Source organism: Neofelis nebulosa, chromosome 12 (assembly GCF_028018385.1).
Source record: "Neofelis nebulosa isolate mNeoNeb1 chromosome 12, mNeoNeb1.pri, whole genome shotgun sequence".
Taxonomy (NCBI): domain Eukaryota; kingdom Metazoa; phylum Chordata; class Mammalia; order Carnivora; family Felidae; genus Neofelis; species Neofelis nebulosa.
In genome coordinates, this window is record NC_080793.1 from 23455685 (window position 1) to 23470854 (window position 15170).

General features: G+C 42.4%; 1 protein-coding gene and 1 long non-coding RNA gene across 2 annotated transcripts in view; one reads left to right on the forward strand and one right to left on the reverse strand.

Moving 5' to 3' along the window:
• Nucleotides 1–15170, reverse strand: part of MUSK (muscle associated receptor tyrosine kinase) — a 97552-nt gene that overhangs the window by 33428 nt on the left and 48954 nt on the right. The window contains exons 6-7 of the mRNA XM_058694595.1: nt 14532–14656; nt 4282–4441 (exon numbers count right to left, since the gene is read on the reverse strand). Coding sequence (XP_058550578.1) covers nt 4282–4441; nt 14532–14656 — 285 coding nt within the window. The remainder of the gene's footprint in view (nt 1–4281; nt 4442–14531; nt 14657–15170) is intronic.
• LOC131491507 (uncharacterized) overlaps nt 1–15170 on the forward strand; it is a 100452-nt gene that overhangs the window by 27743 nt on the left and 57539 nt on the right. The window lies entirely within an intron of this gene.

Consider the following 15170-nt stretch of genomic DNA (forward strand, 5'->3'; position numbering starts at 1 on the left):
AAGGAGTCACCATGTCTGACTCAAAGCTCTGCACCTCTGAGGCCAAAGGAGGGGGGCTGAAAGCAGGAATGCAGAAAGCAGATGCCGTATCCAAGCGCCAGGAGGTCTGGGGAGCATAAGACCAAGCTTCTTTAAAATGATTCTGAATTAAGTGGCTCCATGGATCTGTTTTTCACCAACGTGGCCTCACTTTCCTGGGATATTGCCTCAGGGAGCACCCCAGGATTGAGAGGTAGTTTTCAGTGATGGCACTGGGATCATCATGAGGCATCTAGCAGATTTAACTAAAAAGAATGGGCCGAGGAGAGGAAGAGAAAATGGCAGATGTCTCCTGGGGTTCAGAGTCCTATTCCCTTGCACTCATAAGACACTCTCATTTGATCTGCCTGGGGAAATTTTAGGAAAGGTAGGGGAGCTTCAAGCCTCAAAGTCAGTGGGACCCAACAGGAAAAACAGATCAGGGGATGAACAGAAAGATCGTGTCGTTTTTTTTATGAATTAGCTCCTTAAGGGAGTCCCTCTTCACTCATTTTAGTCACATTTTTCTCCCCATGTGCAGAAGGGTTCACATCGGTTACAGCACCTAACACTTGCTAAGTATGCATTGCCAGGCCCATTGGCTACAGTCAGGTCCTTGCTGGTTACAGTCTAGATGACTGTTACCCCTACTTAGGTCACTGCTTCTCATCTGCTTTCAATTCTGCTGCTCTAGGAGATTTCTAGTCCTCTCTGCTGCTGTGTGCCAATCCATGCATTTCCACAATCTTTTCCCTCATGCAGATACTTCTGCTATTTCCCCCCAGGCTACCATTGCTGATTGCCTCCATCCTCACTCGGTATTGATGCCTAAGACCACTTCTCCCTCCATCCTGAGACCCTGCCTTTCTCTGCTGCTTGCCATAACTTAAGGCTCTTTTTACCACCAGAAGATATCATTAATTTTTTAGTATCACATCCTCTTCTGTTGGTATATTCCACTAATTAATGGAGTTGGATCAGGCTCTCCTTAGAGCTAGCTCAGGGATGCAGGGGTGATGTTGCTGTATACAAGATGGTAACAGTCATGCTCTATAGTCATTTCAGCATTTGAAGATCATGTCCATGCAGTGAATCTGCCTTGGTGTGATGTAGATATACCCATTATATTAGGTTCTCCTTCTTTATTGCCCTCTCATTGCCTTCACCCTCATCTTTGTATTTATGATGATAGGCTCTGAAGGTTGCTACACTAAACAGGAGTCCCTCCAGCTTGGTATGTGGTGGAAAGGTGGAAGGCAGAGGAATTAAGAATTCACATATACATTTTATAGATTCCTTTCTCTGACCGAAATCCTAGAAGGGCGGTATAAATTAAGGAAAAAGCCAAAGCAGAGGGAGTTTTCCTGACTTATTTGGAACTAGAAGCAGGGAACATTATAGGGATCCCTTGTTCTGACATGGGATGGCCACGTTTGTGTAAAAATGGTAGCATGACGTGGGTGGGTAGACAGCAGAGCTGGGTCAATCAGTCTGACTCTCTTGGATTTTATATAACATGAATGTGATCCAGAAGTTACTTCAGGCTCCAGATGAGGAAGGAGCTGAGTTGGAATTCAGCAGGCCCGCCTTCGTAGGGAGAGACAGGGTGACCTCGTTGCAGAGGTTGCAAAGTAGACTCTAGAGAGGGGCTTGATGAAGGATGTGACTGAGATGTAGAGGACTGTGCTGTTACAGGAGGAGCCTCAAAGCCTCAAAGGTGCCGAGCCAGCCAGGGGGATCCTCTGGGTCCTAACAAAGCCAAGAGATGAGATCACGAGTTCTCCAGCTGTAGATTTCACCAGAGAATGGGGTAGGGGTTTGTTCCAGAGGACACCACAGCATGTATCCAAGTCCCTTTTCCCCTGCCGTCTAGGGAGAAGCAGGAAGAAGGGAAGGAAGAGCCCTGGCAAGGGGTGAATATGTGAAAGACTGAATAATTATCTCAAGATTAGCAACATTAATTTTTCTCTCCTACCCTGTGGAGGTATAGGTTAAACTGGATTAAATCCGTTTATTTTATTTGATTTGAGTATTCATATGTAAATGTCTCTCTCTCTCTGTGTGTCTCTCTGTCTCTCTGTCTCTCTCTGTCTCTCTCATTCTCTCTCCAGGGTGGATAGATACTATAAATAGGTATTTATTTATTTAACATTGGTTTTAGATCAAATAGCAAATAAAACATAAGATAGACTAGAATAATCCCAGGTTATTCAAATGCATCAAAAATTTTAATTCTTATCCCCTGGACCTCCTCATGGTCTTGTTTTTAACTGTTTTTTTTATCCATTATTATTTATCTTAGACACCTTCCTCAAGCTGTCACATCTTAACGCATTCTACTACACTGCTACATTCTAGAATTTAGCTCCTATGGTTTTATCCTGACATCTGTCAGGATGTTTCCTGTATCTGTCTTCCTGTATCTGTATGTATCCTGTATCTATCCTGTATCTGTCTTCCCTGCACCAAGTCCTGCAGGTGTTGTTCAGACCTTCGTTATTCTTCTAGACTCCGGAAGAGCCTCCTACCAGCACACGTGCCTCCTACTCTTTTCCACCCAATGTCTGTTAATTTGACAACAGATATATCTGACCATATCACTGGTCTCCTTCCTCTAAAATAATTAGATGACTTCCCACTGATTGAAGAACACGTTTAACCTACTCAGGCTGTTCACAACTTGGCCAGAGCCCACATTTCAAACCTTTCTTCCCATTCTCCACCTCACTCCCAGTCTCCCATCATGCTCTAAGCCTGCCAGCCCACATGCTGTTTCCTGAACACAGTTTAACCTTTCTGTCTCGTGCTCCTGTCTCCTGCTTAAGTGGCTGCTCTTTCCCACACTTAAACTCTCTCTCTCTCTCTCTCTCTCTCTCTCTCTTGTTCTGCTCTTATACTCTGTTTATGCTTCTGCAATAGAACATGGTCTGTGCCATAATGTATATGGGTAACTGACTTCCTTTCTAGATTGAGAGTCCCTTGGAGGCAGGCACCCTATTGTTAATTATCCCATTTGTTACGTACGTGTGCATCCTGTATTCTACGTAATGATGGCCTGGATCGAGTAGTTAATAAATGCATGCAAGAGTATTTTATAAACAAGGTACTATATATAACAATAATTGTTTCCTTATTACTTGTTAAATTGAGTTGAATGTACTTTTAGAATTCTCACCATCCTCTGGCAGAAATCATTTCCCATCAGTGAAAATTCTAAAATAACTGATATGCTATATCAAGGTTCTACAAGCAGATATATCCCTGGAGAAGAAGGCAGAAGGAATCCTGGAATCTTCTTACTTCACAGGCATGCTTTAGAAGGCCAGCCTTGTCCAATTCTCCCTGTATAGTTCTCTGTGGTCTCTATTCCCCTCATATTAAAATCCCAAACATTACTAGCAAGTTCCCCATCGTGGAAGATCAAAGAAGTGGCACAGCCATAAGAAATAGCAGGATCTGGAGAGCTGGCCCTGGGCACAGGTTCTGCCAGTGCCTGCCTTACATGTGAGGCCAAGCATCTCTGCTGACCCTTGGGCAGTAGACACATTCTGAGTGTAACATGCCTGGCATTTCCTGATACAGGGATTATTTCCATCTCTAGGAATTCCACAAATGTTCTCAGAAGCCTTTGGGGCATTTATATTTTAAAAATAAACCGTTATAACTCAACACAAATATTCTAGAAATCCATGTCAGCTCTTTTCCTTGAAAACACCTGTAAATCTTGCTATCACTTTCATGAAACAGGAGAAGGAAAGGCCACAGAGTAGATCAAATACTCATAAGTAAAAATGCCCTCAAGAAATAGCCATGTAGAAATTGGCACAACCATGTTAAATATCTGCCAACTTTTTGAGAGCCCTGGAAAGTGTGATTGGCTCTATGAAAGAAAAAAAAAAGAGGGGGGGGGTGGGAAGAGAGAGAGAAAAGGAGGAAGGAAAGGAAAGAAAGAAAAGGTAAAACAGGAAAAGAAGGAAGGAGGGCGGGAGGAAAGAAAAGAAAGGGAGGGGGAAAAAAGAGAGAAATGAACTCCTGGAAGCTGTTAACCCATCACTAGGACAGGTATTTGAGGATTTCATTTTCGAGGTGATAAATCTCCCATTGTCAATGATCTAGATCAACCTCTGGAATGTCCCCAAGGAGGAGAAATAGCCCAAAGGGGACTGGAGTAAGAAATAAAACAGATTTCCCCCCAAAGGTTGTGTGGAATAGTGCCAACTCTCCCTTCTCCCAGAGCAATGCAATTAAGAAAATCCATCTTACCTGCTATGCTAATGGTGGCCGCAGCCTTTGCAGTGCTAAATTTCTCTCCGTGCTTGTTAGTAGCTATGCATGTGAAGAGTCCTGGCTTAGTGATAAGCAGCTGCAGTCTTGAGTCAATCACTCGGTCTTTCACACTTTCCTGAATGGACCCAGAGGAAACCTGGTGGAGTAGAGGGAAAAAAGCAGATAGAATTAGGTCAAGGATTTCCTAATATGATGCACCAGGTTGACTTGAAAGAGAAAGTATTAAAGTGATGATCAAAAGGCACGGGTAGGTTGCAAAAATAGCCAAAACCTTTGTAGCTCTTCCCCCATAAAGTAGCGTCTCTCTCCATGCTTTGAATCTAAATTGGCCTTGTACCTACCTATTTTAGAAAATCAAAAACAGACTTGTAAAATTCTTGCGCCCTGTGGCTTACTTTCTTGTTGCTCTTGGAGCCTGTGACCTCCTATGACCAACCCAGAGCTAGCCTGCTTGAGGAAGAGGCACACACAGTCCAGTTATCCCCACTGCCCCAGCTGGGAGCCAAGAACAACCACCACATATACAAGTGAGGCCATTCTAGATCAACTAGCTCCCAGTCCGCATGCCAGTCACAGGAACTAGATCAGCCACGATCACGAAATCCTGGCCCAAATCAGCAAAACCAGCCAGTCAACCCACACACTTACGAGCATTATTAAAAGGTTAGCTCCTGTTCTGTCCTCCACAAATGCACAACAGATAGATGGATGGTTGTGAAGAAAAATGGTTATAAAGCCAAGTCTGTTTCTGAGGCATGACTTGCATCCTGTCATACTATTCAAATCATAAAATCAAATGTCCTTAAAGAGTCAGGGTATCAATATTAACCTAATTGGCAGGTTAGTTTATGTGCTTGTTTATTATCATCACTTCAGCTCTGTGGGAAAGACAGCTGCCTAGCACTTTCTTTTTTTTTTTTTTTTAATTTTTTTTTTTTTAACGTTTATTTATTTTTGAGACAGAGAGAGACAGAGCATGAACGGGGGAGGGTCAGAGAGAGGGAGACACAGAATCTGAAACAGGCTCCAGGCTCTGAGCTGTCAGCACAGAGCCCGACGCGGGGCTCGAACTCACGGACCGCGAGATCATGACCATAGCCAAAGTCGGATGCCCAACCGACTGAGCCACCCAAGCGCCCCTAGCACTTTCTGTTAGGTTGCAGAATTAGAATTTGTGCCCCAGTTTGATCCCAAAGCCTGTGCTTTTAATTGTTAAGTTAGAGTGCCTTCCCTAGCACTAGAAGAGAACATATGGAGAGTTATTAGAAAACAAGAATGCCAACCTCAACAAATCACCCATAAACAAAACAAATGCATGACTTAAATGTCACTGTGAAGGTGGTGGCATGTTTTAAAGCGGCGATTCTATTCACTATTTTTTTGAGCACTGTACCATCTTTGCAATAATTATTCGTTAATTGTCACTGTTTGTATGAGGGGAACATGCCAGTTGGAAGGAAATCTGAATGGAATGACAATCAGTCAGTGATTCACCTTGACCTTATGTCAGAGGAGTGGCCTTGAGAGATCTCTCTCTGTCCCTTAGTGGGAAATGAGGCTGGGAATAAGAAACTTGGAGCCAGTTATTTTGCTATTTTGCCTGTTTTCACGGGTAGACCAGCAAGGGGATGGCAAGCCCTGGGGTGAAACCAGCTTTATTCTTTCTGCTGCCAGGTGTCTGGCTAGCCTTGGAACCAAATACCCTCTGTAGCAATTAAGCAGGGAAGTCTGCTCAATTAGCTTCTTTTACTTCTTATTCCTTCTATGCACTACTGTTTCCAACCTTTATGATAAAAATATCATGCGAGCATTCACTTAAGTCAGATCAAGTATTGTGGTAGCTTCCCCAGAAAAGCAGCCTGGACGCTGTGAGAAATTGACGAGGCAGAGAGAAAAATATCTTTAAGAGACATACACTCGGTTGGGAATTCAGATGAAATTCATCATTATCATATTTATCAGCAGTGCAACCTCTTATGGATTTGAGTTTCCAAGTTAAACGGAAAAGACTGAGTAGTTTGAAATGCAATGTTGGATTCTCCCTGAATTTTAGGAGCAAAGCAACACTGAGAAAAAAACTAAAGACCTCAAGCCTCTATGCTCAGTCAACATGCTTTATGCTATTGAGATGTTTCCTTTATAAAGACAATCCCTTTCCAGTTGATAGAAGTGAAATCTATAGAACAATTGCCTTCTCCCTTTGCAAGCTTAATCCGTCCTTCAAGAACGAGGTGTGCACAATGCCTGGGAGATGACTTGGGAAGGAGTCTTTTCCCCAAGGTTGACGAAACTAGCATTATTTTCATGTTCACACCTAAGAAAGTCATTCCTAAACTCCTCCTCAAGGTTAATGAAAACATTCTTGGTAGAAAAGAGGATGAGTTTTAAACTGGCTGACCTCTCTTCTCCTGGACTTCATCCGGGTGTTGAAGTAATTCAGCAAGGAGACCAACAAGCTATGAGGCCCATTGCTCGATTATGGCATGGCTCCTAAATGCTTTTCCTCCTGTTTTCAGAGGCCTTGCTTGATTCGGTTTGTGACTCAGGCACAGCAGGCCTTGTTAGTCAGAGTGCGAATTTGTTTTTCTTCCTTCATGGGTCATCCTGACCAACAGTTTCGTATTTTTTGATGACCTAAAAATAAAAACCACCCCTTGCCCTCCATTTTGGTCTTTTTTGCTCCTCAGGTTCAGATTATTACGAGTTTTGACCAAGGTATGTCTCGGCAAAACCAAGTACTTAATTGAGGTGACTATATCTGGGATTTACAGTAAATACGTTATTTTCTGCAAGCCTGTCAGGCATACTGCCCTGAAGTTGCTGGATAAACAGCTCTGCTGTGTATGTGCGGTTCTCTTTCTGAGACAGTGACCTCGAAAAGAGGCAGGCGGACAGGAAACCCTGTCATAAATAGGCACCTTGGTTCACACCTGAGGTGATGTGTGTAAAAGCTTTTTGAAAGTGGCAAAGTAGTATTGACCTGTGGAATATTTTTATGTATCACTAACACATTAATAATGCTGTTTTGAGAGAATCTATTCACAGGTACAAATAGTCTCATCACTTCGTCATGAATTGGCCTTAGCATAGGAAGGCCTCTGGCTTCAATGGCTGTTTCTTACAAACAGTTCCAGCTTGCTGAGAATGCCTCATGGAGTCGTTGGGTATGGCCCAGCAGGGTCCATGTGTAGGGAGTTGGAATAATGTCTGTATGTGCATCATAGAAAGAGGGTTAGGGGCACCTGGGTGGCTCATTCGGTTGAGTATCCAACTCTTGGTTTCGGCTCAGGTCATGATCTCAGGGATTCATGAGTTCGAGCCCTGCATCAGGCTCTGTGCTGACAGTGCAGAGGCCTGCTTGGGATTCTCTCTCTCCCCCTCTCGCTCCCCCTTCCCTGCGCGCTCTCTCTCTCTCTCTCTCAAAATAGATAAATCAACATTTGAAAAAAAAGAAAAGGGGATAACAGAATGAGAAAATCTTCCACATTGTTTCTGATCAACATCGCCGTAGTTGCCTCTTTCAATCTGGCTACTGCCATGTTTCATGTAATATATTCCAGCTGATACATGTAATTATCTTAATTAACACAGCTAGTAAGATGAGAAGACTCCAAAGCTCAGGTACTTCAAACCAAAAATACTACCTCTTAAAAATACATGTCAAGGTGAGCTGACCTTTAAGAAAATTCAAAAGCACAATCTTCCACATAGATAGTTTGGCTACTTATTTTTTATAAAATTCTTCTAAAAAAATTAAAATGATCCAGCTTTTAAAATCCTTTAGGAACTGTATTTAATGGAGAAACAAGAGAGACATGTAATTTTTCTATATTTTTTACTTGAATGCAAAAATAATGGAGATATTACCAGTCTAACTTGAAATCAAGTCTGGTTATCGGAATAGAAGTTTGTTTTCTTTAAGAGAAGTGAGCTCTGCTCTATCCATGTGAAACTACTACTTCCAATGTTGTAAAACAAAAGGAATATTACTACTCGTTCTGAGGTTCATCTGAGACTACAGATTTCCATGAAAAACGAATGACATTTGTGTACAAAGAGAAGAAAAAATAATTCTTGATCACTTCAGAGCATGTGGCTTGCCTTTCTCTTGTTCTTTGGTTTAACCATTCAGGCTTTTAGGTTATTGATGTGTTCACAGAGGCGGGGGGAAAGGAGTCGTCACATCCGTTAGAGTACTCACTGTTCTCAGGAGTGTGTTAGTGAAGTTCATGAATTTGGAGTTAGTGAAGAACCACAGTTTAAACTCTGTTTTATTCTGTGCCAATTAGCTCCCAGCTCTGTATTCATCTTTGTTCAGTCCACCCTAGATAATACCAGGGCTGTGGGCTCTTCCTGTTCTCAGTAGAATTTTCTGGTTGCCCCTTGTGCATTAAATGCCTGAGATTGCCTCCATTTCCTGTGATTTGTGTCAGCATGAGCAAGATCGTCTTGGTTTCTGTTTGGACGCGGGTCATATCACCACGAACGAAACTTGGCTATAAGAGCAACCCTGTCTCTGACCATGAGAACCACGGATGTACTTCTGCTTTCTTCCAGAAGAAAGCCACTATTAGTTTGTTTTATTCCTGTTTAAGAATCAGAGGCAATGGGTCTATTTTGCTTCCTGCCTTTTGTGAATCACATCTTGAATCTTGTGAATCACATCTTTCTGTGAATCACATCTTGAATGATTAAGTTGGGGTCTCAGTAGGACCCAAACTAACTCAAACCATCAGACTCTTTTTTTATTACTCATGAACTCCAAGAGAGACTAATCATGTATCTTCCAGTTCTAGACTATTATGAGCCTTTGAAAACACTGAAGGTTTTGTAAAGCATGTGTCTTCCCATTTTCTTTATTCCTGTTTTCATAGAGGAAGACAAATCATTAAAGTCCTATCATCAGTTCCCCAGCTTTCTTAGGACATATTTTTACACTACCTTGAGAGGCTTAAGACAACTACAGTGATTTCCACAGAAGAGCCACAAAACACTGCCAAATAAGATTTGAAATTTCTTTTACTTAATTTAGAGAGTGGCAGCACAAGTTGGGGAGAGGGGGAGAGGGAGAGAGAGAATCTTGAGCAAGCTCCATGCTCACTGTAGAGCCCAATGCAGGGCTCGATCCCACAACCCTGGGATCATGACCTCCTGAAATCAAGAGTTGGATGCTCAACTGATGGAACCACCCAGGCGCCCCAAGATTTGAATTATAGATGACACTTTAATTAGAGAGCTAAAGAAGAACAGGAACCTCAAGTTATTTGATTGTAACTTAACAAAAATGGAGAACTTTAACCCTGATGTCCTATTAGGGATCATTTTCTCCAGCCACCTGACACCTCTATCATTAAAAATATGGGAAAATCTGTGTCTGAGAGGTAAGTAGACTTCCCTACCATTACATTAGCTAAAGAGAGCCATTTCCAATTTAGTCTGCCAACCCCTCACCTATTCTTATTTCTGATACCTCATGTAGAAAGTCTGTAGAGTGACATTAATTCATTTACTCTATTTTGAAGAGACAAGTTAAATTGGTTTTAAGCACAAATGATGAGAAAAGTGGTTTTGTACAAGCATCAGAAAAGAAAAAACAACCCTTCAGCAAACACAGAATTGAAAACAAAGTAATAAATGAGTTGTAGGCCCTAAAGAGCCTGCTTTTGCAGGATGACATTATTAGTTCAGGTAGGTTTAGAATTAGTTCAGGTAGGTTTAGTTCAGGTAGGTTTAGAATTAGTTCAGGTAGGCATCTTTTTCCTAGTGAACCACATCCACAGGAATTTCACACATGACATGCTTTGCTTCCCACACACCTCTCTCTCTTCCCTTCTTCCCTCCCCATGTCTAGTGTCCTACTTCTCTTTCCCGTCCTCGCCTTCTTTTCCTCTGTTTCTTTTTTTCTCCTCATGAGAACACTCCTTTGACTTTGAAATGTTGCTGTTAATATTTTGTAATATGACAACATATGCACACTGCAACCAAGATACGAAACAGTTGGAGAGAGACTATCCTGGGGGACGTGAGAAAGGGATATGGTTGAGGCCCCTCTAGATGACTCATCAAGGTTTGAGTTGCTTAGCTGTAGTGAGAGCCATCCCCACCCCACCCAAGGAACTGGTTTGAAAAAGTACCCCATCTTCTTTTTAAAAAAAAATTTTTTTTAATGTTTATTTATTATCGAGAGACAGAGCATGAGCAGGGAAGGGGCCGAGAGATGGGGAGACACAGAATCTGAAGCAGGCTCCAGGCTTTGAGCCATCAGCACAGGGCTTGATGTGGGGCTCCAGCTCAAGAACTGTGAGACCATGACCTGAGCCGAAGTTGGACGCTTAACCGACTGAGCCACCCAGGCGCCCCACGAACCCCATCTTCTTAAGGCATGAAAGAGGGTCTTCAATAGGACCACCTGAAGGATTGACGTATGTCCCCTGCTGTGTAATAAAGGGTTAACTTATTGGACTCGAGGTGCTCAAACCCTGTACTCAAACCCAGAAAGGACTGGCCTTTGACTTGCTTCTAAGAGATAACCTCTCATCCTTTGGAAAAATTCTGCCTCGTAAGAGTGTCTTTGTATATCTGAGACCATGAGCCATGCCAGATGGTTTATGTTCAAGTGCAAATTATGGTGAATAGTTCTTTTTGTTCAGCAGGGACTCTAGGCTATGTTGTATCAGTTTGACCTTTGGAAGGGCTAGAGACTAGCTAAGGTCAGTCGTGTGAGCCCTCCGTGCTTATGTAACTGACCTTCAGGAAAATCCCTAGACACCAAGGCTGGATGAACTTCCTTGGTACAAGACGCCATACAGGTTGACATCATTGCTGGGAGATTTAGGTGCTCTCCATGGGATTCCACAGGGAGAGAACTACTGGTTACCTACTACTGAGTTTAGTCTGTATCCTTTCACTGTAATAAACTATAACCATAAGGATAATGGCTTTTCTGAGTTCTGTGGGTCCTTCTAGTGAATCATCAAACTTGAGGGTGGTCTTGGGGACCCTGACACACCTGCAGTTTGTTGACACAGCCAAGATGTATCTGATAACCACCTGTAAAATCGAAAGGGCAGAGCCGGGCTGCCTAACAACTCCAACAGAAGGAGAAAAGAGGGGGTAGCTCTGTTCAGTGGTCTGGATGCAAGAGTTTGTGGATACAGAGGTTTTATAGAAGATCTGGTTTGGACTCATTTTCAGTCTTCCCCAAAGATCTTATGGGGGCATTGATGGGACCCTGACAGAAAGGCTTCCCATCAACAAACAGATTAGGGGCTAAGAAGCAGATTGCTGCCCTGAGGAAAATGGGTCATGGGGTCATCTTGACTATCCCTTGATTTCTGAAGAATCATGAATGTGTCCATGATGGAAAGAATTGTTTTAAATACTTGTTGGGCACAGTGGTGTAAAGCCAACTTAAAAGAGTGTCATTTAAATTAGAACTTTTCCTCTTCAATTACCGCTCCTCCCTCCTTCCAACCCCAAAGCTGTAGGAGTCTTAAGTAGCAGTTAGGAAGTGGAGGAAGAGCGAATGAATGAGTGTGAGAGAAGAAGCTAACCACAGGACTGTTGTGGAAGGCAGGTAGCATCCATGTGGTAGTCTTAAGAAAGGAAGGAAGGGGGGGCACCTGGTTGGCTCAGTCAGTAGAGGATGTGACTCTTGATCTTGGAGTTGTGAGTTCAGGCCCCACATTGGGTGGAGAGATTACTTAAAAAGGAAATCTTAAAAAAAGGGATGGGGTGGGGGGAGGGAAACGTCCCATCTGTGAATTGCATTTGGAAGCTTTGGTTATTACTCAGGTTTAGGCACTTAAAATTACTAAATTGGGATGGTATTAGTGATTTAAAATCACCTAAGAGCAACCAGAAAAACCACAGAGCCTGTGTGAGGTAGCCAGTAGTGAGAAAAGAACTTGCCCTACTGAAGACACTTAATGGGCAGAGAAAATACTAAATAAGGTTGTATTACATGGAAGTCATGCTTGGCCAACAGTTACAATGATAATCTCAGCCCACATGTGTATTAACTCTCTGTTTTCCACCTGAATCCCAAAAGGTAAATAAAATCTAAAATTAGGAAAAATCAATCCATAGAAAGGTAGAAGGGTGTCATAATCAAAGGGCCAGAAATTTTCAGCAATTTCTGTAAGATACAAAGAGATGTGACTGGGTTGATAGAAAAATTAATATCAGCTAAGTTGCTGAAATCTAAAAGTTCACTGAGAGGAGAATGGATAAATTTTCCCTGTAGAGTCATGGAAAAATCCAGAGTTCAGATAGCAGGGCTGTAAGTAGGAGCCAACTTTGAGAGAGTCAGTAAAGTAGCAGAAGAGCGTTGTGAGCTATTATGTGTGCATATAGCACTAGGCTGAGACATTTGTCCATCTAAGACTTTCTATAGTAGGCTGAAAAAAATTAAAATTGTGGAAAAATACTTTTAACCAATGTAACAAACTGAGAAGCTTCTATTTTCCCTGACAGTTTTCCAACCCAGAAAAATTTGTTTCCTTTGGATGGCCTTGAAGAGTGAGGAGACAGAAATCAAAAGTCAGGTTCCATAAGGGTAAGAAGTCTAATAAGAGATACAATAAACTAACATCTCAAAGAACCGGATATCAGGGACATACCAATGTGAACTACAAGCGACCTAGCCTACATGGAATTGAAGACTGTGTTACAATGATCTGGGATGACCAAGGAGCTTCAAACTTTGAACTTAGTTTAAGATGGTCCAAGATAAGTAGTTGCCCCTGGTCTTTAGCAAAAATAAACAAAAATTCTTTCTAGAGAAAAGTACCTTTATCTAGACCTCGTATTAATCCCTGACCTTTCTTCCCCCAAAACAATGAGCCACAGGTAGTCAAAGATAAGTAGGCACACGAGGAAACAAAACACAAGGAACAAGAGTCAGCAGGAAAGCAGATAAGAGAAAGAGACCTAAAATGGCATCCCATCTCACTTGATTAAAAGCCAAAATTGTTTCAATACTCTACATAAAGCGTATATGATCCACAATTCCTAGACACACCCCTTACCTCTTTCTTCGTTTCTCATTCACCTCTCGTCATACTAACTTGTTATTCCTTTGATGTATGGCGTGCACCTTTATCTCAGAAACTTGCCCCAGTTTTCTTCCCATAGTTATCTACTACAGATAACTGTAGTTGTCTTACAGTTATCTCGTCCTTACCTCCTTCAGATCTTAGCTCAAAAGTCTTCATCTTTTTTGAAAAATTTATTCATTTTGAGAGAGAGAAAGAGAGAGAGGGAGAGAGAGAACATGCTTGTATGCGTGTGAATGGGGCAGAGAGAGAGAGGGAAAGAGGGAATCCCAAGCAGGCACCATGCTGTCAACACAGAGCCTGATGTCAGCCTTGATCTTATGAACCGTGAGATCATAATGTGAGCTCAAATCAAGAGTTGGATGCTTAAACTGACTGAGCCACTCAGGTGCCCCTGAATTCTCTACATCTTAATGAGGCTTCCTTGACCACTCTGTTGAAAATGGAATCTTTCTCCTAAGGTTGCACTTCTGTCTCATTTTCCTGCTTTATTTTCCTCCATAGTATTTGACACTATCTGCATAGAATATTGGTTTTATTTTTTGTTTGTCTTTCCCCATCATAGTGTCAGTTCTTTGAGGGCAGGGAACTTAACCTCTTTTGTTTGCTCCTATATCTATAATGCCCAGAATAGTGCCTGACACCCGGGAGATGCTCAGTAGATATTTGTGGAATGAATAAATTTATGTGTGATATATGTAAAGTGCTTAGAACAGCTCCTGGCACATAGTGATCACTTAATATATGTCAGTTATTATCAGTATGAAAAAATGAATTAAAGATGGTTAAACTGACAGTCATGGGTTCTAATTCTGGATTACTTTTCATCAAAGTACCCTCCAGGAGTGACCTAATTCTTGAGCTGGTGAATTTTGTGAAAATTGTTTTACCAGTGTGGGAAGGAATTGCTGCCATTTCTCTTTTACACAAAGGCATAAAGGAAAATTTGATTTTCTACTCTTCCCCATGATACAAGGAAAGAAGCAAACCCGTGGGGTTCAATTTCTAAGGCAGTGACTGCTAGGATGAAAATACTGGAAGGCTTTGAAAAATAGAGGTGCAGGTGGGACCAATGACAGAGATCAGGGTAACTTTACAAATATGTGGCCCATCCTGAGATTCCTCTCGAGTGATCTTCCCCAGACAAGTCCCCATAGCGATGGCACTCACGGCATTTCCATTTTCAATCCAGGTGATGGTGGGGACAGGGATGCCTGTTGCTGTGCAGCGCAGGGTCACAAAGGAGCCAAATGTGACATTGTGGGATTCAGGAGCCCGCAGGATTCTGGCAAAAACTGTTAGGAAAACAGAAGTGGTGAGTGACTCTCCTATAGGGAATGCTCAAGCTGGAGTGGTCTTTTAAAAATGCAAATCAAGTCACGTTCTCCCATGTAGAACGCTTCCGTGTTCCCTCCGTATTACGGATACGCCCTGGCTTCTAAGCCATTTATGCTTTAACCCTACATTTCTCACCACCCATGGATGCTCCGGGCTTATTTCCACCTTAGGAGCTTGTCCATGCTGTCCCTCGGCCAACAGCACTCATCCCCCAGATCTCCATGCGGCAGTTCCCTTGTATCATCCAGTCTCTGAGCGGCATTTCCTCAGAAGGGCCTTCCTCGACCACGCAACATAGAGTGTAACCTTCCCCCATTCACTTTCTCATCATCCTGGTTTACTGTCTTTCCAGACCTTACCACTATCTGAAGTTATATTTCATTTGTCTAATGCCTACCTCCTCCCCATCCCCCCCATCCCCCAGTAGATTGTGAGTTTTCAGCAACCAGAAACCTAGCCTGTTTGTTCAGT